General features: G+C 36.9%; 1 protein-coding gene across 2 annotated transcripts; it reads left to right on the top strand.

Annotated features, from left to right (window-relative positions):
- The first annotated feature begins 727 nt into the window (after window positions 1–727).
- On the top strand, window positions 728–25731 carry sdc4 (syndecan 4). Of its 2 annotated transcripts, none has more exons than XM_089134471.1 (4): window positions 728–862; window positions 22482–22685; window positions 23055–23247; window positions 24736–25731. In XM_089134471.1, the coding sequence occupies exons 1-4, from the start codon at window positions 743–745 to the stop codon at window positions 24894–24896; spliced, it is 678 nt and encodes a 225-aa protein (XP_088990597.1). In that variant the 5' UTR covers window positions 728–742; the 3' UTR covers window positions 24897–25731. The 2 variants fall into 2 exon arrangements, with proteins under 2 accessions (XP_088990597.1, XP_088990598.1); XM_089134472.1 differs by lacking the exon at window positions 728–862 and adding an exon at window positions 15831–16066.

Genomic DNA, 25731 nt, shown 5'->3' with positions numbered 1-25731 from the left:
TGAAGAAAGAAAGACATGGACATCTTGGACGACATGGGGGTGAGTAAATTATCAGCAAAAGTTTTTTTTTTTTAAACTTTAACTTGCAAAAAAGTATGAAGTATCAGTCAGTCAACAGAAAGCATAAACGTTTTGATCATGTTGATAATTTAGAGAGCTTAGTTTGCGTATCAAATCTGATAGAGAGTAAGCTTTATAGGTTAAAAGTGCTGCTGTTTGTGCCCGGACTGGTTCCTGTAGTGCTACTGTGCTGGTTTTGTCGAGACTTGTCTCCTCACCTGCGGTCCCTCATTCCCGGCCTGCTCCTTTTGTACGCTGGAATGCTTGTACTTGAATCCTCGGCTCATTCAATCACGGGCTCAGGAGAGGGAACGCCATTGTTCATCCTGGTGGGGTTGCGTCCCCTCGGGAGACTTATTTGATGTAATACAATATGCTCTTTTTTTAAGGGTGGCTGCACAGATTGCCTGATGATGAGATTCTAACTATCTTCTAACACTTGCTGGCTAATTTTCAGATTTCCACTTTTATATATGGCAATGCTATGGAAACATTGGGAAAATATACGTCCGTGTGGAAAAGATTATGCACCAAAATTGAATACTTGGGGGTTTTGAATTAACTATGTAAGCACTAGTAACAGTGGTGCTTTTCTTAGCAAGACCTACTAATAATATAAAGAGACATTTTACAATGTTTATATGGACTTTTTGACCTGAGCTACTTTTTCCCATGGTGTAGGATGAACGGGCATATGGAAGTGTTTAGAACGGCACAGCTAGCGCGGTTCTGTCGCCACTCAACCAACAGCCACCCTCATAGGGGCATGATCCTAGCAACTGGGGGTCAAAGGTCAGCAGAGGTGAGTGAGACTGGAAAGATCCAGATTGCTCTGATGAGTCAGTATGTGTTTTTGAAGGGTTCGGCCACTTATTTCTCATTTTTCCTTTTTATCTGCTTCAGCTGGATATTTTCTTTTTCTTTTTTTTTTCTTTTTTTGTAAGTTGGATCACATGGCTTTTATATTTCTATGTAATAAAAACACCCTGGCATGTTCATAATAATATCATCAACAAATCTCATGATATTGTATAGATCTAAAACAACGTATTAGGTATTAACCATTTGCATTAGCATTACAGCCACACTCTAAAAATGCTGGGTTGTTTCAATCCAAATTTGGGTCAAATATGGACAAACCCAAATGTTGGGTTAAACATGCAATTAGAAAACAATTACAGTTTAAAGTGAAAGTTGAAGTTGGGTTAAAATTTTAAATTACATTTTTCACCCAACGTTTGACCTAAATTTGGGTTGAAACAACCCAGCATTGTTTAGAGTGTGTAATGTTCAGTTTTGCAAGTCATATAATTGGCAAGAATACATTATTGTATTTTGATAGTTCTAATTTTTCAAGAATGTTGAACCGTTTTTGGACAGATCTCTAAAAAATTGTGTTTCAAACCAAATCTGGGTCAAATATGGACAAATGGGCCATTGGGTTACATTTTTAAAGTAGGCTACACTTTTTAACCCAACATTTGGGTTTGTCCATTTTTGACCCAAAATAACAACATGGGTAAAATAACTACTTTCATAGAGTGGATATGATTGTAGAATGTGAAAAGTTTAAAGATTTTTGGGTGGGATGTGCCAGAAAGTAAAGCAATAAGACTATATTCGGAATTAAATACTAGTGACTATGTATACTAAAAAGGATATTTACACAGTTTTGGGTCAAATGTGGACAAACCCAAACATTGGGTTAAAAATGTAATTTACAAATTTAACCCAATGGCTGGGTTTGACCGTATTTGACCCAAAATTGGGTTAAAACAAGCCAGCATTTTTTTAGAGTGTATTATGAAATGAAAATTCACATCTGTTTTGTAAATGCAGTAATATGCATGATAGATCTTATTAATGAACAATTCATCTTTGCAAAAGATTCTTATTTTTACCTGATAATATTTAATCAAAATAGACCTTTCAATGAAAATGACACTCTCCCTGTTTGTGTTTTATCACTGATTAAAGCAACAATTTGAGTACTTCAAGTGTTTGAGTACTGCAAAAAAAAAAGTAATTTTATCTTTTTTCGTCTACATTTGAAATAAAATACTTTAATCGTCCAATTGTCATATTCAATTTGTAATGTTAGAAAAAAATATATGAAATATTTGATAGTAAATATGTTAAAATATAATGCCAACAAGACATGCACTAATCTATTTTGTTGTCCTTATATCTTTCAAATACATATATTGGATCATATTTCTAATTTAGTTTCAACAGACACAAAAAGGGAGTTAAAATAGTCATTTTATGTAACATAAATCAATCCCTTATTTATTCTGTATACCTTTAAATTACTTTCCATTTGGGCATGTGGCATCTTTAAACCCATAAAAATGCATTATGTTTCTATATTAATTAGATGTTTAAGACTCCATTACAGGTTTCATAAGCAAATGAAATTCAGATGAAAGCACTGGTTGATTTTGATCTTCAATCTAATGCATATTAAAAAGGTGAATCAACATATTTTGTTCTAATTAACAGCAATTCATTTGCTAATGAGAGTGCTGGCATTCATCTAGCTTATGATCAAAGAGAAAGTTGTTCTGATTACTTTCTAAACTATCGTCTATCGACTAAACTATGTGAGAGAAAACGTGTAATTCAACACAAATCTGTGTTCACTGACTGATGAGATGAGGCTGTATGCAGTGAAGCTTAGCAGAAGCAGAACATTGATTGCATCAAGCTCTTCATCATGATCAGGACTGCAGATCAGTGCTGGTAAATGCTGGCTCCTTCTTAAAGGAGTAGTTCACTTTTAAACAAACTTTTGCTGATAATTTACTCACCCCCATGTCATCCAAGATGTCCATGTTTTTCTTTCTTCAGTCGAAAAGAAATGAAGGTTTTTGATGAAAACATTCCAGGATTTTTTTTCCATATAATGGATTTCAATGGGAACCAAACAGTTCAAGGTCCAAAAGACAGTTTCAGTGCAAACCGCAAACTGTTCAAAGGGCTTTAAACGATTCCAGACGATGAATAAGGGTCTTATCAAGCGAAACGATCAGTCATTTTAAAAAAACAAAACAAAGTGTAAGTTTTATAAGATCAAATAATCGCCTTGCTCTGTTCTGTGATGCGTGTTCGTGACTCTCCTGTTCGAACTTGTTTATCAAAATGAACGAATCTTTTTTTCGTGTCATTTGGTTCATTCATCGAACGAAACGAACGAGTTGACTCGGGAAAAGATTTGTTCTTTGATGAACGAGTTTGAACAGGAGAGTCACGAACGTGCATCACAGAGCAGAGCAAGGCGAGCATTTGTGCTTATAAAACGTAAAGTTTTTTATTTATTTTTGAAATGAGCGATGGTTTTGCTTGATAAGACCCTTATTCGTCGTCTGGTGTCATTTAAAGCCCTTTGAAGCTGCACTAAAACTCTCATTTGGACCTTGAACCGTTTGGTGCCCAATGAAGTCCATTATATGGAGAAAAATCCTGGAATGTTTTCATCAAAAGCCTTAATTTCTTTTCGACTGAAGAAAGAAAGACATGGATATCTTGGATGACATGGGGGTGAGTAAATTATCAGCAAAAGTTTTTTTTTTTAAAGTGAACTACTCCTTTAAGTCTCATCATCGCTTATCTACTCGAGTTCTGCCTGGCAGACCAAAACATCAGTATCAACTTGTTCAAGGTCAGAAACACTTGATTTGCAAAGACTCGTTTTCAATGTCAAAAAACATTTCTCATTAAATACATTTAAAGCTCTTGTCTCTTCTCTCAATTCAAAGGAAAAAACAGCAACGTCTGAACGTCTGATTGTACCTCAGATGTCCACATTATCACAGACTCATTCCCCTAGAAATGCATATCAGCATATCCACCTTATTTTGCAATGCATAACTAAGCTTTTTTTTATTGCATGTATAACTTCCGATTAGCCTTTTTCACACTTCCTTGTTTGTGGCTTCTGGATTTGCATAACTATAAAAATAACAAAGTGCCATAACCGGTTGAATTGGAACTTCATTGCATATGATATGAATAGAAAACAAGGCATTGCTTTCATTTCTGGGAAAAAAAAAAATATATATATATTTTAAAGGAAATAATTGATGTGCCTTGAAATGTGGAGCGTTATTCAATGTGTTCACATAATTTCTACTGAAATAGGAAGACAGGGCGGGACATATCGAGCAGCTCCTCCCCTTTTTTAAAATAGCCAATAGCTTTAGTTTATATCACAGCTCGCCCAGAGCCGTTGAGCTCGATAAAGCTGCAGTTTCCTCCTAATCTCTAACCGTTTATCCTTCTAATCTCATCCATGACTTTAAAGCACAGCATTCTGTCCAGAATTCAAATGGATCTGATACGTTTTATGATCTGCGTCGACTCGATCATACGATCCGCTCTTTGCTGTCGTGTCTCTGGACCGGATCTGCAGAAACCCGACTTCATTCGCCTCAATGGAAAGCATATTTCCACTGTCCAAATCATTTTCTATGCCATATATAGTGCACTATGTGCCATTCACCATATCTAAAATAGTAAATGTGTGATCAAGTGACCGATTTCAGCCGCAGCTATGTGTAGTGGGTGGGACGCTTTAGATTCCAGAGCATTTGATTGGACAGAAAATCTGATGAGAAGCTGAAGTGCAGAGTGATGTCATCAGAATCATTGATAGATGTTGGCGAAAGTGAGAGACATAAGTTTTGAATGCTTATATCTTCTCAACGTGAATTGTGTCATTGTTTTGGAGCACACTAGCCTGTGGATAACCTTAAGGCTATCATATTCATATTAAAAGCCAAAAAAAAAAAAGATTTTGGGGGATTTTCAAGATTTAAAATATTTTGAAGGAGAATATTTTAAATTTTCATCTTTATATTTTCAGTTATGTGCTTTCTTTTACTATTTCTTTTTAGGTTTTATATATATATATCAGCAGGAGTTATTTCATATATCGTCATATATCGTATCATATTTCACACGTGATTTTGGGGGACTTTAAAGATTTCAAATATTTTGAAGGAGAATATTTTAAATTTTCATCTTTATATTTTCAGTTATGTGCTTTCTTTTACTATTTATTTTTAGGTTTTATATATATATATATATATATATATATATATTCAGCTGGAGTTATTTCATATATCGTCATATATCGTGTCATATTTCACACGTGATGCTTGCTTTAGCAAAAACAACTAATGAAAGCAAGAAACTTTAAAAAATGAAAAGTGTGGATTATAAGCAATAGAGTTATATTAATAGAACACACCAGAAACTCTTTTTATTTTTTCATGAAACCACAGAGAGCACCTGCCGTCTGCTCACTACCAAAAAGCAGAAGAGAAACGGACTCGGTTACATGTTGAGCTTTTGCCAAAAAACCCAGATTCATTATAATATTGGAGAGAACACAGAGAATTATATTGTGTCCTCATCAGAATCATGTATCTTGTAAAATAGAAACACTCATTGAGTATTGAAATGTCACACCTGGCCGAGAGCAAAGACGCGGCAGCGGGTGAAACGGCACAGAGACGTGTTTAGTGTCCATATTGTCTCCTGGGCATATAAACACTCTGAACTGGTAAAATGATCCATGTCAGAGTTTTTGCCTAACAAAGGCAGTTGAGGATAATCCTCAGTAAAATTTGGAGTAGAATGACACTATTCATCCAAACTCCACACCCTGAAACACATACAGTACACATGTACAATTTAGAAATGCATATTTAACTCGATATTTCTGAAACTTCAAAGCACTGCAACACTATTTCTAATTTATTTTTCACATATTATGAAGAAAACAAGTGGCGTTGACTTGGGTGTTTTGTGTGGTTACCAGGGTGTGTAAAGGTGGTTGCTATGGTGTTGCTGGGAAGAATTTTGGTTTCTTATACGTGGGTTTTTTTCACCCATTTTTGCAAATTATTAATCTCATTTAGAAAAATGTCAAAAGTTTGGGGTCAGTATCAGTGTTGTAGTCGAGACCACCTCACTCGAGTCCGAGTCGACACCGAGAGCAGAGAGAGTCGAGTCCGAGTCAAGACCGAGTACATAGAGAGTCGAGTCCGAGACCAGAGACGGTCGAGTCCGAGTCAAGACCGAGACCACTGAGGGTTGATTACCTAATTTACTTTTATTTACTTAGAGAAATCCTTTTTTTTTTACTGAATTTACTTAGAGTTTAAAAAATATGATCAGTTTAGGGTAAAAAGGCCACATAGTAGGTGGTGTTAAAAGTAATTTTATTACAATTTGTCATGCGCAGTTGCGCACTAGAAAATCACCAATCACTGGGCGTGTCAATCAATTTAAAGAAATATTTTATTAACATACATTAATAATCATGAAAAATATTTTTAATTGAACTCGAGTGGACTCGGGAATAAAAAGTCCTAAAAAAAAAAATGTTCGAGTACGAGTCAATTCCGAGTCCAAATGGACACGAGTCCATGACAAGACCAAGACCATTAAAATATGGTCTCGAGACCGAGTCCGAGACGAGTCCGAGTCTCGAGTACTACAACACTGGTCAGTATGATGGTTTTGAAAGAAGTCTCTAGTGCTCATCAATGCTGCATTCATTTGATCAAAAATACAGTAAAAATAAATAATTAAAACTATCAGAAAATGGCCATGATGTGTCACTAGACATTAAGAAATCATGTTAATCTCAAATACTTATATCACTGACAACAGTAGTCCAGCCAGGATATTGTCATTTAAAAAGTGAAGTCATGTTGTGTTTTGGTCTGATGCTCCACCCTCCACCGATCTACCAATCACGGAGTCAGTAGTGTTGCAGCATTCGGGTTGCCAGCTCTGCTCTAGTAACCACAGCTGCAGATACAAACGTGTCGCATTACAAAATGTTGGATCCTGCTGTCTATCTGGCAACCTCGAGTCTGGGTGGAGGGGATACACCGCTCTACAGTAATTTGAAAGTGATTGCATTACCAGTTTTGGCCACAATCTTACATACGGCTCCTTTAAAAGTAATATTGTGAAATATTATTACAATTTAAAATTATTGTTAAATGTCCTGAATTATAAAAAATATATGTTGTAAAATGTAATTTACTGTAACGTATTTTTCCTTTGATCAAAGCTGAATTTTCAGCATCATTTCTCCACTCTTCAGTGTCACATGATCCTTCAGAAATCATTATAATATGCTGATTCGATGCTCTAGACACATTCATTATTATTATTATCGGGTTGAAAACAATTATACTGCGTCATATCTTTGTGGAAAACTATCATGCATTTATTTCCAGGATTCTTCAATGAATAGAAAGTTAAAACAAATGTATTTGGCATGGAAATCTTTTGTGACATTATGTCAATTTTGATCAATTTATTCAATAATTTGTCTTTTTTAAGTTATGGACCCCAACTGTTTGTACAAGTTGATTTTTTTATGAGATAAAAATAACTTTGAAAAAGTAGAAGCTCCTCTGTAACAATCTTTTACTGTAGATTTTAAGGTACAAATTTGTTTTGTTCATGATAATCAATATGAATATCTTTATAAAAGAACACTTTTAGAAGACCCAATGGTATACCCAGCTTACAGCTTTCTTCGTACAGGCCCAACCATTGTCTAATAAATTCCTAGAGGAATTACACCACAACATTTGGCAGAGCGCTAAGGTGAAATATCATTCCTGTGAAACCTTTTGACTCATCATTTATGGTGAGCTATGTTCTCACTGTGGATGAGTGCAGCACATGTGACGTTTTCAGCAGGAAATTCCAGTCATTCCAAACAATTCCCCTATCAGCTTTGCTCAGTTACCACATGGTGTTTCTCGTATCCTTTTCCACACACACACACACTACATCTCCTGCTGTTTAACCCCCAGGGCTTCGTCTTAAATTCTATTTTCTTGCATATGGACAGGAAGTGCTGACGTCTCTGTGACTTTTAGCATGTGTTGGGAAAGGGAACATGGACTCTTCTATATATGGTTTGGCCGTGCGGTAGGCGGATGTGGGTGGAGGGGGTGATCTGGAGCTGTTGTGTGCCTGTTTTTATGGCTTATTGTCAACAGAATGACCTTCTACAGCCTCTATCTCTGTCTCCATAAGGTGAAAGAGAGAGATACGAACAGAGAAAGTTTAAAACAACAAAAATGAAAATGAATTGGAGAGAGAGAAAATACAGAAATAGTGTGAGGGAGCTGGTTAGATTAGAAAGAGAAGGAGGATCCAGTCCAAAGTTCACTGGAATATGGGTGGTGCTTTAGTGATACGGTGGTAGAAAAAAAAAATGGGTGTGTATTTTTTGTGCATGTCCAAAGAAGAGAAATTTACTGAAAAGGCAAAGCAAAATGCGTTCCCATATTCATATTTAAGAAGTCAATATGAAAAGTGCTTTGTCATATAATTAAAATAAAAAATGGATTTCCACAGATATATATACATACAACATTAACTCATCAAAATAAGTAAGCAATTTTGGTAACGCTTCCTTTTACAGTGCAGTACTTACAGTGTACTTAACTAGAAAGTACTGGCTAATAAAAGGTAAGTACATGCACTGTAAAAAAAATATTGATGGTTTAACTTAAAAAAGTAAGTAACCTGGTTGCCTTAAAATTTTAAGTTTATTGAACTGGAAAAAGTGAGTTAATACAATGAAGGAGATTAATTTAACCATCAGAAACTCAAAATTATATGTTATCTGAACTAAATAAATTATTTAAGTTGATTTAACAAAAGAAAAAATGTTGTGATTACTACACTGTAAAAAATATTGTTGGTTTAACTAAAAAAAGTAAGTAACCTGGGTTGCCTTAAAATTTTAGGTTGATTAAACTGGAAAAAGTGAGTTAATACAATGAAGGAGATTAATTTAACCATCAGGAACTCAAAATAATAAGTTATCTCAACTAAATAAATTATTATAAAGTTGATTTGACAAAAGAAAATATGTTGTGATAACAAATCTTGAAAATATTTTTTACAGTGGGGGTAGGTTTAGGGGTAGGTTCAGGGTTAGTACTAGTTATTACCCAGTAATTGTAGTTACTAAAATAAGTACATATTATTTACATGGGTAACTGGACTGTAAAAGGATGCGTTCCCGCAATTTTCAACTTTTTTTATAAGTTATACAGGAGTCACCTAATTTTTCTGCTTATTGAAAACTCTTCAAAAAAAGTCAGTTTAATGTAATTTAAGTTAAAATGACTTCTACAGTCAAGTTGATTGTACTTTAAAATGTAAGTAAATTGCTTGTGTGCAGAACCACCTCTAGCAGCAATAATTTTCTGTATGACTTTATCAGTCTCTCACATCGTCCTGGACTACTTTTTCCCCGCTCGTGGCACTTCTTTACAAAGTTGCTTCATTTCTTTGAGGTTTGGGCATTTGATCATGCACAGCTCTTTTAAGGTCAGGTCCTGCCACAGAATTTCAATCTGGTTGAGGTTTAGACTTTGACTGGGCCATGGCAACAACTTAATTCTTTTCCATTTCAGCCATTCTGGTATAGATTTGCTGGTGTGATCCATTGCATGGCCCAATTGCGGCCGAGCTTTAGCTGTCGGACAGATTGACTGAATGCTTTACTATACAGAGGAGTTCATGGTCAACTCAAAGACTGCAAGGTGCCCAGGTCCTGTGGCTGCAATACAAGCCCAAATCTGTTTTTGAGTGGCTCCCCTCAGGGCTGTAGGACACAAAGAAGGACGGCAACCTTTGTTCCTAAAGTTGTGCAGCCCAACCGTCTCTGACCCCTTGTTTAGCATGCCATGACTTTCCCCCCTCTTATTTATGTTTTAAGTGCATACAGTTACACATGTGTATATATAAGAATGAATATATATAATAATAATCATTAATAATAAAAATGTGTTACATTTATAGCACTTTCTTTTCTGGGAATCTCCTCAAACCCCACCAATGTGCAGCATCACCTGTCAGTCATATAATGCAGGTCTATGGTCCACCTCAAAGAGCATGCACAGAGAAGTCCAGATTAAACATGATTTAATGACTTGTAAATGTAAGTGCACATTGATGGCCAAAGACACGAAATGAGCGTGTGAGAACACAAACAGTATTTATATCGTTTTTACCTCTTGTAACCGCAGCCACATCCAAGTGATCTGAAGGCGCGGGCACTTCGGTCTGCACAAGTGCCGGAAAGCGCCGGAAGTGAGTCATTAAATCATGTTTAATCTGGACTTCTCTGTGCATGCTCTTTGAGGTGGTGACCCATAGACCTCCATTATATGACTGACAGACTAGAACGGTTTGACCTAAAAATATCAAAACTGAAAATGCTGTGGAAACAAAGACACCTACATCTTGGATGCCCTTGAGCTAAGCTAAAACATACCAAAAATTAATTTTAAAGTGAACTATCCCTTTAAATAAATAATGACACAGTGTAATATGTCATGTTTTGTTGTTCATCTGAGGTTATATTTACCTAATTTTAAGTTGATTTATTTATTCGGTCCTGACACGTAAAACCGTAGTTCAATAGGGTGTCCTTTCTTTTTCACATGACTATATATATGTGATAACGACTGATCGTTCATCAACACAGATCAAGACCAATTAATATGTTAATTTTGTTAATGATAGAGGAATGTGGGGCTGCACCCTTTGTAAACTGATGAAGGAAGATAAAGAAAAACAAACAAACAAAAGGCCACCCCTAACAGCATTAACCTATGTTGGCTGCTTAAGTGTCTTCTGTGGCATGTGTTTTTGTGATGAGCTTATTTACTTCATAATGAGTAGTTTACAAAAGCAACGACGAGCCCAAACATCATCTCAAGTGTGACATCTCAAGAATGTCTCAACCTCCACACACCTGCTCCGACTAACACACTCACCAGATCTCTCACAGGGACAGCAGACGACTCAATAGATAGATGGATGGATGAAATGGATGGATGGATGGATGGATGGATGGATGGATGGATGGATGGATGGATGGATAGATAGATAGATAGATAGATAGATAGATAGATAGATAGATAGATAGATAGATAGATAGATAGATAGATAGATAGATAGATAGATAGATAGATAGATAGATAGATAGATAGATAGATAAAATGGATGGATGGATGGAATAGATAGATGGATGGATGAAATATATAGATAGATAGATAGATAGATAGATAGATAGATAGATAGATAGATAGATAGATAGATAGATAGATAGATAGATAGATAGATAGATAGATAGATAGATAGATAGATAGATAGATTGATAGATTGATAGATAGAATGATGGATGGAATAGATAGATGGATGGATGAAATAGATAGATAGATAGATAGATAGATAGATAGATAGATAGATAGATAGATAGATAGATAGATAGATAGATAGATAGATAGATAAAAAAGGATGGATGGAATAGATAGATGGATGGATGAAATAGATAGATAGATAGATAGATAGATAGATAGATAGATAGATAGATAGATAGATAGATAGATAGTTAGATAGATAGATAGATATTTTGTATATATAAATATATATATAGTATATAGTATACATATTCTATATTTATATATACTTTTTCCAAGTGAAAGAAAGATAGAACACAAACAGATATTTTCAGTATATATATATATATATATATATACTGAAATGACGGCATATATACAGTATATATATATATATATATATATATATATATATATATATATATATATATATATATATATATATAAGAAAGAGATAGATAAAGAAAGTCTAAAAGCGAATGGACCACACAGAACTTCATAAACAGTCATAAATTCTTCTACAATTGTGTTTTTTGTTACGGAGGGGAGTTGTGAGATCACACACATACCAGCAATACGGCTACAGAAAATGATTAAACTTTCTAGTCTATCTAGAGTGTAATAAAAAAAATGAAAAGCAAACACACACACACACACAGCAGCGCAGGCACAAAGGCCTCCATTGTTGTGCTTGAACTGGAATGTGTGTCAGACTATGTCAGAGGTTGGGTGGAATTTGCTTTTTACATGGAGACAAAAGACGGACTATGACTGAGTGAAAGTCGAGGCGGGGATGTGGAGAAGGCCAGCGTATGCAGCACTGAGCCAGGCAATTCTCTTTAATGTACTCCATGTGGACGTGATTGCCACAGCGGCTTGAACGAGCTGACCCGAGCTGCAGCGTAAACTTTTCCATCGTTGTTCTCGGATCCGCAGCCGCTATACAACTAAATGATTATCAATGACGGCATAACACTGACAACCCTTGAGTTCTGAGATGCACATTCATGCACAAACCAGTATGTGTCGAGGAATATGTAGTGCAACTGGTCCATTTGAAAAGAACTTTGATTGACGTGGATGGTAAAAGCTTTCGGTTCATAACCATGACACACTGCTAAAATGCTTAAAGGAGTAGTTCACTTTTAAAAAAACAAACTTTTGCTGATAATTTTCTCTCACCCATGTCATCCAAGATGTCCACGTTTTGTTCGTTAAATGACTCAAAAAAAGATTCGTTCATTTTGATTAACAAGTTCGAACAGGAGAGTCACGAATGCCTATCACAGAACAGAGCAAGGCGACCATTTGAGCTTATAAAACTTAAACTTTTTTATTTATTTTTGAAATGAGCGATCGTTTCGCTTGATAAGACCCTTATTCATCGTCTGGTGTCGTTTAAAGGCCTTTGAAGCTGCACTGAAACTCTCATTTGGACCTTGAACCGTTTGGTTCCCAATGACGTCCATTATATGGAGAAAATCCTGGAATGTTTTCATCAAAAACCTTAATTTCTTTTCGACTGAAGAAAGAAAGATCAACGCAGCCAATCAGGACAGATCAACCGGTCCATGACGTCATTTTCGGAAACTCCGGACGTAACAGTTTACAATACCATAGATTCAAATCCATTTTGACAATTTAAACAGCGAAATTACAGTATACGATTATTAGAATAGTTTTTTAAGCTGTAGTTATTAATCTTGTATCAATACAAAACCCTCTGTCCTGTCACAATTTCACATGGTTCATGTTCTAAAGGTCTACCTCTATGACCAATATGAAACGGTAGAATAATGATTAGCATTTTTGAGGAAGTTTTTGGGAGAAGAGCTCGGAAAGTGAAAACACAGACGTAGGCTACATGGAAACTTTCAATGACGTAAACTTACTCACCATACTTTTTGAGACTCTTTCTTCCTCTTTCCCTAAGTGTTATGAAAAACAATGATATTTAAATGCTGTTGATGATAAGAGTTTTTCTCTTTTTTTATCGCTCCCTTGCTGACAGAAATTCTTGAACTAGCTGGTCTTAGTTGGTTTAAAGGGACGATTCACCCAAAAATTAAAATTCTGTAATCATTTACTCACCCTCAAGTTGTTCTAATCCTGTATGAATTTATGTCTTCTGCTGAATATAAAATAAGATATTTTGAAGAATATGGGTAACCAAACAGTTGCTGGACCACATTGACTTCCATAATATGGGGGGAAGAATACTGAGTCAATGGGGCCCATCAACTTGCTTACAGCATATTATATATATTTTTTTGTGTTAAGCACAGCAGAAGAAAGAAATTCCTACAGGTTTCTGTCATCTAGAACACAAACAGATATATAAATATTTATATATATATATAAGAAAGAGATAGAATGCAATTTGTATTGATTTTAGGACTTTCGGTTAATCTTTCTTGGAAAAAATAAAGAACATAATGCATAAAATTGTTATGTAATGTTAGATCATAGCCTTGATTGATTGCTATTTTTATTATCAAATAATAAAATAAAGACCAATTTCTCATGTCGCATTTCTCACATTTATTGCATTCAGTCTAGATGTATTTCACTCAACACTCTCAATCTTAAGGCGAATACCACCTTAAGGCAAATGCTCATCTCTTGCATATTTCAGAACGCTTCCTTCAGTTTGTTTAAAATGTACTTTAGACCCAGACTAAACAAATCAAGGCTGAAATCAGGCCAGATTCTTCTCTCACTTCATAACAGGACAGTCTGAGACCTCATGAGCACCAGGTCAGACGTGCAGCTGTTACTTTTTCCACTGTTTTACAAGCAACCCGAAGTTAAACTTTGCTGTATGTGCAGAAGAGGAGAACATGTACTGTAACCACGCAAGCAATCTTAATACTGCAAGACTCCCCAGAGGACAAATATTACCCAACAAGATCATTTCAAACAGGGCAACATTTACAGTATAAAGGGAATTTCTGTAGAAGTGTATGAATGTACTGTATCTAGGTTGTTGACTTAACAACCATTAATAATGTCTATTTGATAGTATTAAAATGAGACTGTGTGGTCAAGATTATAATACATAATGGCCAATTAAGTCAAATAATTTGCTTTGCTTTTTAAACCGCATGGAATTAAAAGTGGCGCTGCTAAGTTGATTAACCTACTTTATAAAAATGCCTAATTCTAATCTTTGTGATTGAGTATATTCTGGCTTTACAGAAATTAAATGATTTAGGCTATATGAATAAAGTGGACTGGGAGTAGAAATCTCTTCACTGACGGTGTCATGTTGTGACATGCAGAAGTGGTTTCAAGTTCAAAGTCATGAAAAAAAATGTTTCAATGATAACGAGAAAAGTTATCTAGACATTTCCCGTTATTGTGGCTGGATGAGGCTGACACATTTTAGTGGAGACGACAACTGTTAATTCTATGAGCAACACCACTTAAACCTGAATGTAACTGACATTTACGTAAAGAAAGGAAAAATAAAACAACCCAAGATGGTTTACTGGTTTTAGATGGTTTCTCCAGTCAGTTTGCTGAAGAATTTCAGGCAACAGTGAGATTAGCATGATTAGCAGGAGAGACCATTGATAATCTAAAACCATTGATGATCAGCAGGAGAGACCATTGATAATCTTAAAAGGGATAGTTCACCCAAAAAAATGTAAATTCGGTCATCATTTACTCACCCTCAAGTTATTCTAAACCTGTATGAATTTCTTTCTTCTGCTGAACACAAAAAAAAAATATTTTGAAAAATGTCTGTAAGCAAGTTGATGGGCCCTATTGACTCCCACAGTATTCTTCCCCCCATATTATGGAAGTCAATGTGGTCCAGTAACTGTTTGGTTACCCACATTCTTCAAAATATCTTATTTTGTGTTCAGCAGAAGAAAGAAATTTGTACAGGATTAGAACAACTTGAGGGTGAGTAAACGATTACAGAATTTTTGGGTGAACTGTCCCTTTAAACCAACTAAGACCAGCTTAGTTCAAGAATTTCTGTCAGCAAGGGAGCGATAAAAAAAAGAAAAACTCATCATCAACAGCATTTAAATATCTTGTTATTCGAAATAAGGGAAAGAGGAAGAACGAGTCTCAAAAAGTACGACGGGTGCAAAAAAATTCCCGGAAGTTTACGTCATTGAAAGTTTCCATGTAGCCTACGTCTGTATTTTCACTTTCCGAGCTCTTCTTCCAAAAACTTCCTCAAAAATGCTAATCATTATTCTACCGTTTCATATTGGTCATAGAGGTAGACCTTTAGAACATGAACCATGTGAAATTGTGACAGTACGGAGGGTTTTGTATTGATACGAGATTAATAACTACATAGCAAAAAAAAAAAACTTATTCTAATAATCGTATAAATTCGCTGTTTACATTGTCAACATGGATTTGAATGTATGGTATTGTAAACTTGCGTCCGGACGGAGTTTCCGAAAATTACGTCATGGAGTGGTTAATCTGTCCTGATTGGCTGCGAGTTCGAAATGAGGCGGGGTTTAAGTTGGTGAATAAAACCAAAAGGGGATCAATCATTACACAGGAATACTGCGCACCAACACACAGGACACCAGAAAGAATACGCGTTAAAATCCCTTCACATCGACATAAAAAAGGACTAACAAAGCAAGGACCGGTTTATTTTGATTCATAAAAGTGAATCCTTTCGGAAACTGACAACTTTCATCACCCGGGCTCCATATTTTGAAGAGAAGATGTTGAAAGTTTACCTCATGTTGGTTTTGTCAGCGGCTGCTGCTGTTTTCGCTGAATCGGTGAGTATTTTGTTAACATTAACTAATATTCACTTCGTTTAAGATGCTAAGGCTATAATCGAGCCATATCGTGCTCTATAATCAAACTTGACCCCCCAAAAAGTGGTTATATTTGTGTTAGCTAAAGCGTTAGCTTTCTGACAACAGACCTGTTGGTACAACAAAGGCTACTAAGTTATAAATTCAATAAAATTAACAATTTAAATGCACGATTTCAACTTTAGATTAATTGTCTAACGTCTAGGCAAGTCTTCTTTGACTTTGGTCGAATTTACGAATTTGGTGCACATCTGAAATAAACCTAATATTACAAATAAATATGATTAACGTGAGCCGAGTAACTTATTAATCGTTGTGTTGTGGTATTTTGCAAGTCTTTTGTGTGCCTGTACGTGTGTATAATTCAATTTTATATATTTAACGACGATATTTAATGACGAGAGTGACTTTCTGGCACTTGGCACCGAACTAGTCTTGCTCATTTTTGTTTGTTGAGTAACCTAACGAGTAGCACTAGCTTTTTCATGTGACAGTGTTTGCCTGCAGGGATTTTTTTTCTTTTTATATAGCACTAGCTCAATTTGATTAGACTGATTCAGTCATGAGGTTTACATTTCCATCTGTTCATTATGAAATCACCCACTGGAGCACCTGTGAATGGGATGCCACAGCTTTGTGTTGGCCAGTTCTTTCATAACTCAAAAGAATAGCTTGCTGCAGATGTCTGTGGAGCTGAAATAGAAGACAAATGCCACCCAGTGTGCTTGCTCGGTCAGTCAGACACACACACCACACACACAAGTCAAAATGCAAATTCTTTGAGCCCAAAGCCTCCATTCTCACAGACCTTTGGAAAGGTGTTGTCGCAGATCTTTATCTACACTTCAACGCCAACACATGCAGCTTTTTTTTTCGTCCCGTCTTGACCTTGTCTGCTGAATGGTTTAGTATAATATTGTGTAATCCACTGGGAAATAAAGTAATAGAACAGTAAACTTAACTAGCTGTGCAGTTAGTAGTAAATCAGATGGTGTGATTTAATCTCGGGCGGGAATGTTGCAACAAGCTTGCACACTCCCAAAGCCTTGTCCTTCGAGGCGGAGAAGGCCGCAGCATTCCTCAAAATTATGCTGAAGTGTCTGTGTTCCTTTCATCCCCCTCCCTCTCCATTCTTGTGCATTTTCCTGAGGAATTTGACCCCTCCTGACCTTGACCAGCCCTTCTTTTGGGATTTCACACACTTCGGCGGATTTAAATGGTCCACCTCTTTCATCCAGGTCCCTCCTCTTCAGCCGCTGGACAAGTGTGTGTGGCTTAAACTCAACATGGCATGGACACTTTAAACCTCAGAAATAGGCAAAGTAGGAGTGTGGATGTTCTCGATTTTGGCCTCGTTGATTTTATTTGAATACTTGTGCAGATTTCACCCCCTTACCTGATGGGATGATGTTGCTACTGCCACTTTTTACCACGTGTCTTTCTAACTAGATATTGAATTATATATTATATTGATTGACAATAAAAACCAAAACAATTATTGTAAAACGTTGCATTCACTCTGTTATTATTTTAAGTGTAATGGCCATGCTAGATGTCCTGGTAATGATTGTGTTTTGAATAAGGCATGAGGTGTTTTGCATATCAATAGGTTTGGATTTATTTATTTACTCGGTTATTTTTGGGGTGCAAAGCTCATCTGAATGGCTGTTGAAAGGCAGAGCAGTGCACATGATAAATACTTTCGGCAGGATATAATAATGATTTCTGGATTGCTGTCCACTGGCCTTATAAATCTCTTTTGAGGGGGGAATGTTGGCACAGAGCGAGAAGGTTTTATTTGCTGCTTGGGTGAAAGAAGGATTTTTGGTAATTTATGTAATGCATAGTATGTGTCTCTTAATATTTATTTCAACAAATACAATGCCTTATGCTGTACCCTTTTGTTTGCCAAGTCCAGAGAGGTATCTTGAGGCCATGGAAAAGGGAACCTTGTCTGTACTAGAGTCATTTAGCAGACCACATCCTTCACCGTTCCAGTTCTGTTGCTTGCGGAGCTATTAACCATATGCCATACAGGCTTTACTTGGAAACGCTGATAACCAGCCACCAGCTGTTCTTCATAATGACGGTTCCTCTTTCTTAAGTTTGCCTTTTTCTTGTTTTCCAGCTTAGTATTTTGGATAACTCTTTTGCATTAGATTTTGTTTTGTTTTTTAAATCAGGATCAACTTTACTGCCTACTCTATTCTAGTTAGGTTTCCTCTTTGTGGACTATATACCCTCCCCCTAAGCAATTCCCATCAACCCCTTTGTCTTTGGTGGTCTTTACACGCCAGGAAATGTGTACTTCTGAAAATACCCATTCTTCAAATAAACACCCGTGTTTCTCAGGTCAGACTTAAGTTAAAGCAATCTAGTCGAATCACCCAATTTATCACCCTAGAAACATGAAGTCTTCCCCATCTAATAACACATTTACTGCTAACTTGCAGTATCTCGAGTCTTTGTATTGTTCAGATGCAGTTCTTTTACGAGTCCTTTTAATGTGTAATTTTGGAGGGAATTGTTTTCTTTATGTAGAGAAAATCTAATTTGTTTGTGTTGATAAGTGAGAGCATTAATTATAATGTGTTGAGATCTAAATGTTCACATGTATTGTTGTTGGGTTATTTTTGGCCATGTCTAACCGTTAATCTTAATGTTTTTCGTTTCTCAAATAAATGGCTGTAAAAAGTTGAGTGATTATGCATAAGTAAATGAGTAACTTTTCCTGTTGAACTTGCATGTGTGGCATGGCATGGTGTTATTCTTTAGAGAGCCAACCAAATGACTAAATGTCTAATGTGTATAGTTTATTGGTGAATCTCTTGACCTCCATCAAGAACAAATTTAGCTAATTTGATTCCATAATCCAATCGCAGTCTCTATTAACTTAAGATTTTAGCCAGTCAAGGAAGGTCTGTTGTCAGAAAGCTTAAAGAACTCCATGTTTTCAGGCTTAGACTACACAATACTGATTGTTTGGGCTATTCAGAACGGCTCATTGTGTATTAAACAGGCTTTGACTTAATGGTGTGAACCTTCATTAATGAAACCCAGATAGAAGCAAAGCATGATCACACTTCCTGTGGGAGAGAATAAAGGCTGGCGCCAGTGAGGCTGAATAGTCCTTTTTGTTTGGTTTAGTTGTAGATTTTGAAGTCCAATCTTGTTTCATCCACATACACTAATGCTTCAGAGCTTTGAACAGGTGTTGGGGTGAGAATTTGCCGTGTGATTTGAACAATTTGGTATCGTTTACCAGGCAGGTGAGTCTTTCTGCCCCGCTGTTGAGATTCAGCGGGGGGTCTAGAAAGGGAAAATGCAGCTATAAATAGTTCCCACAAAGGTGGAAGGAATTCTCCTGACGTGCAAGTGTGTTTGTGTGTGCAAAGTAGGACGTTCACTCTGTCCCGAGGGAGGAGTGTATCTCATGAGGAGATCAGATGACATGAATAAATCCGATTGGCGGGAGCGACAGACACCGTTTGTATTGACGACTGGGGCTGTAATTGGTTGTGACCTGAAAGGACAACAAGGAGAGTCTCAGTCTTCAAACCACAACAGATGATAGCGGATCATGTTTCTACTGTAGCTTTAATGGGTCATCACCACTGAATCTCAGATGGAGATTTTTTGGAGAAAATCTGTGAGAAAAGCAATGCTTTTTCATACACAGAAGTTGCTTTGTAAAACTCTTGACACAAAACACTTGTGGTTTTTTTTCAAAATTGGCCGTTAAACTCAAACCGTGAATAATCACCTGATCACCTGGGAGAGTTTACCACACTATTGGGTGAGTCACTGATTGTGGTATCTTCTTTACTTCTTTCATGGACTCACTGGAACAGATGCCAGACCATTTGTCAGCAGATGGCCGGATTTGCTCCAAGATTTGCTAGTCTTGACTGAGGCCTGGTTAACTAAGCTGGTTAATTTACACAGGCTTCTCTCTGGCATTACAGCTCACTCAAGAGCCTGGAGAGTCAGTACTAGAGGCATACTCATACTTGTAGACATGCCGTCATCTTCATATCAGACATATTCATATCAGTCTCGACGACTATCATGAGGGTTACCTAAGAAAATAGACGCGTTACTCACTCACCCTTGTGATCTTTTAACCCTAAAACCGTATTCTGGACAAATGTGGCCAAAATAGTTTTGATAAGATACTTCCCTTGATCTGAGCGGTACAAGACTTGGCTACTTTTCCCAAGTTTGCCTCCTGAACACTCAATTCTACAATGTTAAGTGGGTGAATTTGATCAAAAATGGGCACCCATAGAAATGAATGGGTAAAACTGTAAATAAGCCAAAATAAGACGCCAAGTGACCGCAAAGTCACTTCATCTTTAGGTTTTAGCTCTAAGAACTTATTGGAATGATATTTTAAAAATAAAACATAAAATAATGCATAATGTACATCGAAAATATGGTACTTTTTGAAGTAAATAAATTCAAAAATACCCCCAAAATAAAAAAACACACCATAAATGGATAGACAAAACTTTATCGAAGACAGTGATATAACATTTATAATAAATAAAAATTAGGATCACACCTGAGCCCTCTGTGCCCACATTTGTCCACAATTACCGGATTAAGGGCTATAAAGTGAATACGGTTTGAGGGCTACACCTGATGCCAAATCAAAGCACAAATTGGTTAACGACGTGAATAATAACTTTAAATTTCAGTTCAAGCTCTATGCACACCAGACTACTTTAATAGTGCATTTGTTATTTGACTCCAGCCATTGTATAGACAAAAGAAGCATAAACATTGATAAACCTCTCCTTTTGTGTGCAAGAAAGTCATACAGGTTTGAGGGCATGAGTAAATGATGACAGAATTTTTCATTACTTCTAGAGCTGTTATCTCACACATTGGGGTTGTTTCTTTTAAATGAGGGGGGATTTTTGGTGATTGCTGAGAAATTAAGAAAAAAAAACCTTTATTTCCTGCATCGCGACTGAGAAATTTCAAGGGACTTTCTTTAGCCGTCCATCTTAGTCTAGAGCTTTTAGTTTGCTCTGTGGGATTTCTTTTAAACTCTTTTAAGTGGCTTATATACATTTACTGAGAATTTAAGGGGTTGCTTATGGGAATTGAAGCATTGGTTGGTTTAATTGAACCACGGCCTTGCGCCTCTTCGCAGTCAGAGAGCATCCGCTGTACTTTCTTAGACAGCTTTTTTTTTCCCTCTGAGCTGAGTATTTCATAATGCCATTGCCAGGGGATTTTGGTGTGGGGTTTCACAGCACTCTAAGGCTGAAAACCATAAAGTATGTCGGTCTCTCTCCCCACACCCTCTTGTGGTTTCTGTCATTCTCTGTTTCTCGCTCTCCCTTTTTCTTTTATTATCCTCAAACAACAGAGCAGGCTAGAGCTGACTTGCAGTTTCATGTGACGTTTGCGTGATCCTGGTTTTCCTGGAAAATGAGTTAGCCCCCTCCCCGATCTCCATTTTAAAACCTCTTCCATTTAGCGTCTAGAGCCATTTTAAGCATCGAGTTTGTTGTAAAGACGACGTATTGTAAGATGAAGTCACTAAAATCCTCTTTAAAGTGTTTTTGAAAAGTGGTTCCACTGGGTTAGGCGGCATGAGTACACACCTGTACTGCATTATGAAAGTTTTTGACTTCCCGGTATGTGAAACTTTTCAGTGAGTCAACTCTGATTAAATCTGTTTTTGACAGCGAGTCGGCGTGCGAGACTGATAAAGACCCTCGGCCCCTGTCCGACGAATTCTTCCGTTGTTTTACACGATGGAGGCAAACCTGCGCTAACTTGTTCTTACCTCTCTGACTCACTTCGAGGTCAAGAGGGGTGTGAATGTAATACAGTATTGTGTAATTCACGGGCGTGTCATTCGGAATAGAATTTAGAATCTTTTTAAAATTACAGTTAAAAAGAATGTTTTGATGTCTCGCAACCATAGCAACGGTGAAAATAAAAATGGCCACTTCTGTGGACGACTCTTTAGGGAAAGACGAGGAAAAATATAAATCAGTATGCGTGTTCTGCTTCCTCCTGTTATGCTAATAGGCTTTAGTCCGTTAATTGTTTAAAACTCATTCATAGTGCTTGTCCAAATGTCTCTGCTGAAGTGATTTAAAAGTGTTGGTGTGTCTTAATTTAATTAAGTGTGCTTTCAGAACCATCATGATGCCATAGACAAAGTATTAAAGGGATATATAAAACATAATCTTAATCTTAACCAAATAAAAGATCCCCCTCTTGATTAATGTTGCTTTAATGAGGTCTTCAGATCATTCAGGTTTTTTTTTCTTTCATGATTCGCTTAATGCTTTTGAACAAACGGTGTCAATCAAGTGTATTTTCTTCATGATTTTTTTTCTTCTCTTTGTAGGTACGAGAAACGGAAACATGGGTACCTCTGAAAACCGAGTCACCCCATGAGGATCTGGAGTCGTCCGGTGACTCTACGCATCAAGATTTTGAGTTTGCTGATTTAAACCCAATTGACGATGAGGATGCCTATGATGATGATGATGAAGAGGATGATTATGATGACATATCAGGCTCAGGGTCTTCAGAGATCATCATTACGGAGGTAGCTATAGAACAAATTTAGTCATGATGTCAGATTGAGTTGCAGTTATTTTTATACTGCAGAAATGTTCGGAAACAATGAATTTAATGAGGTTTTCATCTGTAAATAATTTAAAAAAGAAAAGCTCTTCAAAGAATTTTTTTAATAGGCAATTTATTTAATTATTTTAATAAACTGTCATAGGCTAATAACTAGACGACATCTTTCTATTGCGTTTTCTCACGGATGTTGTACGATACCAAACATACAGTTCAGCTAGTGTCATTTGATTTGTCTCCTATTCTTAATGAATGTCAGATGAATCATTAGTCTAAAATGATTCATTCATGGTTGCTGACTGCTTTATGAATTTTCTTCCTCTCTCGGAAGGATCTCAATAACTGGATACCTGATCCTGTGGGTCCATTTGCCCCGCTGCCAACTATAGATGAGGTGATTGCGGTTCGAAACAATGAGGTCGGCATGGAGAAATCGCTAAACCAAGAAAATGACCAACAAAGCAATGTGCTCATGACCGTTGCTGGAGAAGAGAGCTTGTTCAACAACACAGAGGTTCTTGCAGGTGAGGAGATGGGTTTAATTCATTTGTAATGATGTTTGTTTAATATGCCAAGTAAATAGTTTAATACTTATTATTGGACCAAAATGTAAATATGTAAAGAGTTCTTTCACCCTAAAATGAAAATTCTATCATCATTTACTCGCCCTCATGCCGTTCCAAACCCGTTAGACTTTCATTCATATTCAGAACAAAAAAAGATTTCTGTCCCTCCATAAACGGCTACACAACTGACACTTTGACGTTTCAAAAAGTTCATGAACGTGAAACTAATCCATATGAAGTGAGCGGTTTAGTCCAAATTTTCTGATTAGACACAATCGCTTTATATAATGAACAGTGAATTTAGGCTTTTATTCACATTTAAACATTGATCTGCGAACATAAATAAATAAATGCGAGAACAAACCTCATTGGTTCTTGTTGAAGCTCAAACGTGATGCGTAGCACAAGAATGAATCTCATTGGTTCTCGTGAGTTTCTTTTGCCACAGCTGATGTGTGCGTTTATGAATATGTGAATAAAAGCCTAAATTTGGTCTGTTCATCATATAAAGTGATCGTGTCTCTTCAGGACTAAACCGCTCGAGTCATACAGATTCGTTTTACGATCTCTTTATGAAGTTTTTCAAGTGTCAAATTGGTAGTTGTGTAGCTGACAACGAAGGGACATCAAAACGATCTTAATTTGCTTTCTGAAAATGAACGAAAGCCTTGCACGTCTGGAAGCCTTTTTGGGTGATCAATTCCTTTTTAATGTTACTTTAGTATAATTTATATACTGTTTGGCCGTGTGTCCACCAAAGCGTGTTTCCACGCGCCTGGCGTTTGTTTTCAGTAGAAGCGCCGCGTTTCTTAAACTGCATGAGCGTAACGAGGCGCTGAGCGTTTTTTCACGCTGAATCGCAAGCGCCCAGCGTTTTTTTTTACAGGTCGCGAGAGTTGAAAAATGTTCAACTTTGGATAAAACGCAGTCACTTTTTACCCAGCCGTCCAATCACAGTGGAGGAGGGGCGGGACTAAACCACACTGTCCAACTGTCAAACATTCTTTCTGTACAACGACATCAACCAGCAGAGCTAACCAAACAAAATGGATGAAAAATACATTTTTAGTATGAAACAAATTATCTTCGAAATTAGTTACACGTAAACTGTGCTGCGGATAATCTGTATAATAGCAAAGAAAACGTCTCAACGGAAAAAACGCTGCGCTTTAAAGCGCCCCAAGCTTGGCGTTTTCGGCAGAGCGGCAGGCTGACTAAAAGCGCTTTGGTGGACACACGACCTTACGGCAGTATTCATATTGTGAATTTATTTTTGATATTTTCAAATTTTAGTAATTATTTATTTTTTATATTAGTATAGCTTTAATATATGTTTTAGTAATGTTACCCTATTCTTTTTTTGAATATTACCTTTCATGCAGTTTGTGAATGTTTTACGGCCGTGTCTGTCGGTTATGCCTCACGTTTTGTATGTTTGTTTTATAGCTATTATTGCGGGCGGAGCAGTTGGTCTCATCTTCGCCATCCTGCTCATCGTCTTCCTCGTTCACTTTGTTCTCCGCATCAAGAAGAAAGACGAAGGAAGTTACGACCTGGGCAAGACGCCCATCTACAAGAAAGCTCCCACCGCAGAAATCTACGCATGAGCATCCTTTCCCTCTCAAACCTTCTCTCTCTCTGTCTCTCTCTCTCCCTCTCCCTCTCTCTTTTGAACTATAAGCTCACATGGTGCCTCGGTCCGACGGGCCGCCGCCAACCTCTCACGCACCACGAAAACCGCAGGAGAACCTCACGAATAATTGACTCTGACTGGACATTTGCATTGCAATCTCAAAGTGAATCGAAGAGGATCGCGTCTGTTGCCAAACTGCCCGATTCTTGTCGTTTTGTTCCCACACTCTGTCAGGTTTATTGCCTTTTTGTCACGTGGCCTGTTGTCTCCATTATTTTTTTTCTTTTTTAATAAAACACTACAAGGTGTAATGGAGCTTCCACGGGTTAAAGGCTTTGGATTGACGATTTTAATCCACCGTTATGATAAGCAGTCAGTGTCATGATTGATGCTACAGAGAGGGGGTGTTACTGTAGCCTTTTACGTTATCAGATGTCTTTTGATTTTAAGTCTGTGCTGTAAAACCTTTTAATTTTCATATTAAACATCAGAGGTGAAACCAAACTGAAGGCACGCAGCATATGTTCGAGATGAAATTCTGTGAGGGCAAAATCTGAACTGGGTGTACTAGACTGACGTATACTCCTTTCAGCCATGGTGTTATGGTACATTCCACATATCCGTATGTAATTGCTGTGGTGGTTTTATACGTCGAGAGACTAGATCCACTACGTGCTGCTTGACTGTCAGCTAAGCTACTTTAACAGGTACAGATGCTGTTGATTGAGAATCAGTTCACTGCAAACAGACTTTGTACATCCAGGGATCTGTATATAGCCATTTGAATAAATGTAAAACTTTGGTACTTA

This window comes from Pimephales promelas, chromosome 8, assembly GCF_988280905.1.
Source record: "Pimephales promelas chromosome 8, fPimPro1.hap1.1, whole genome shotgun sequence".
Taxonomy (NCBI): Eukaryota; Metazoa; Chordata; class Actinopteri; order Cypriniformes; family Leuciscidae; genus Pimephales; species Pimephales promelas.
The sequence above is the reverse complement of the archived record's forward strand: the minus strand, read 5'-3'. Positions and strand labels throughout refer to the sequence as shown.

Coding starts and splice junctions, on each gene's coding strand:
- sdc4 (XM_089134471.1), top strand. CDS start 743: ATGAACGGGCATATGGAAGTGTTTAGAACGGCACAGCTAGCGCGGTTC. Junction 863..22,481: donor GGGGTCAAAGGTCAGCAGAG/GTGAGTGAGACT, acceptor TTCTCTTTGTAG/GTACGAGAAACGGAAACATG. Junction 23,248..24,735: donor CAACACAGAGGTTCTTGCAG/GTGAGGAGATGG, acceptor TTTGTTTTATAG/CTATTATTGCGGGCGGAGCA.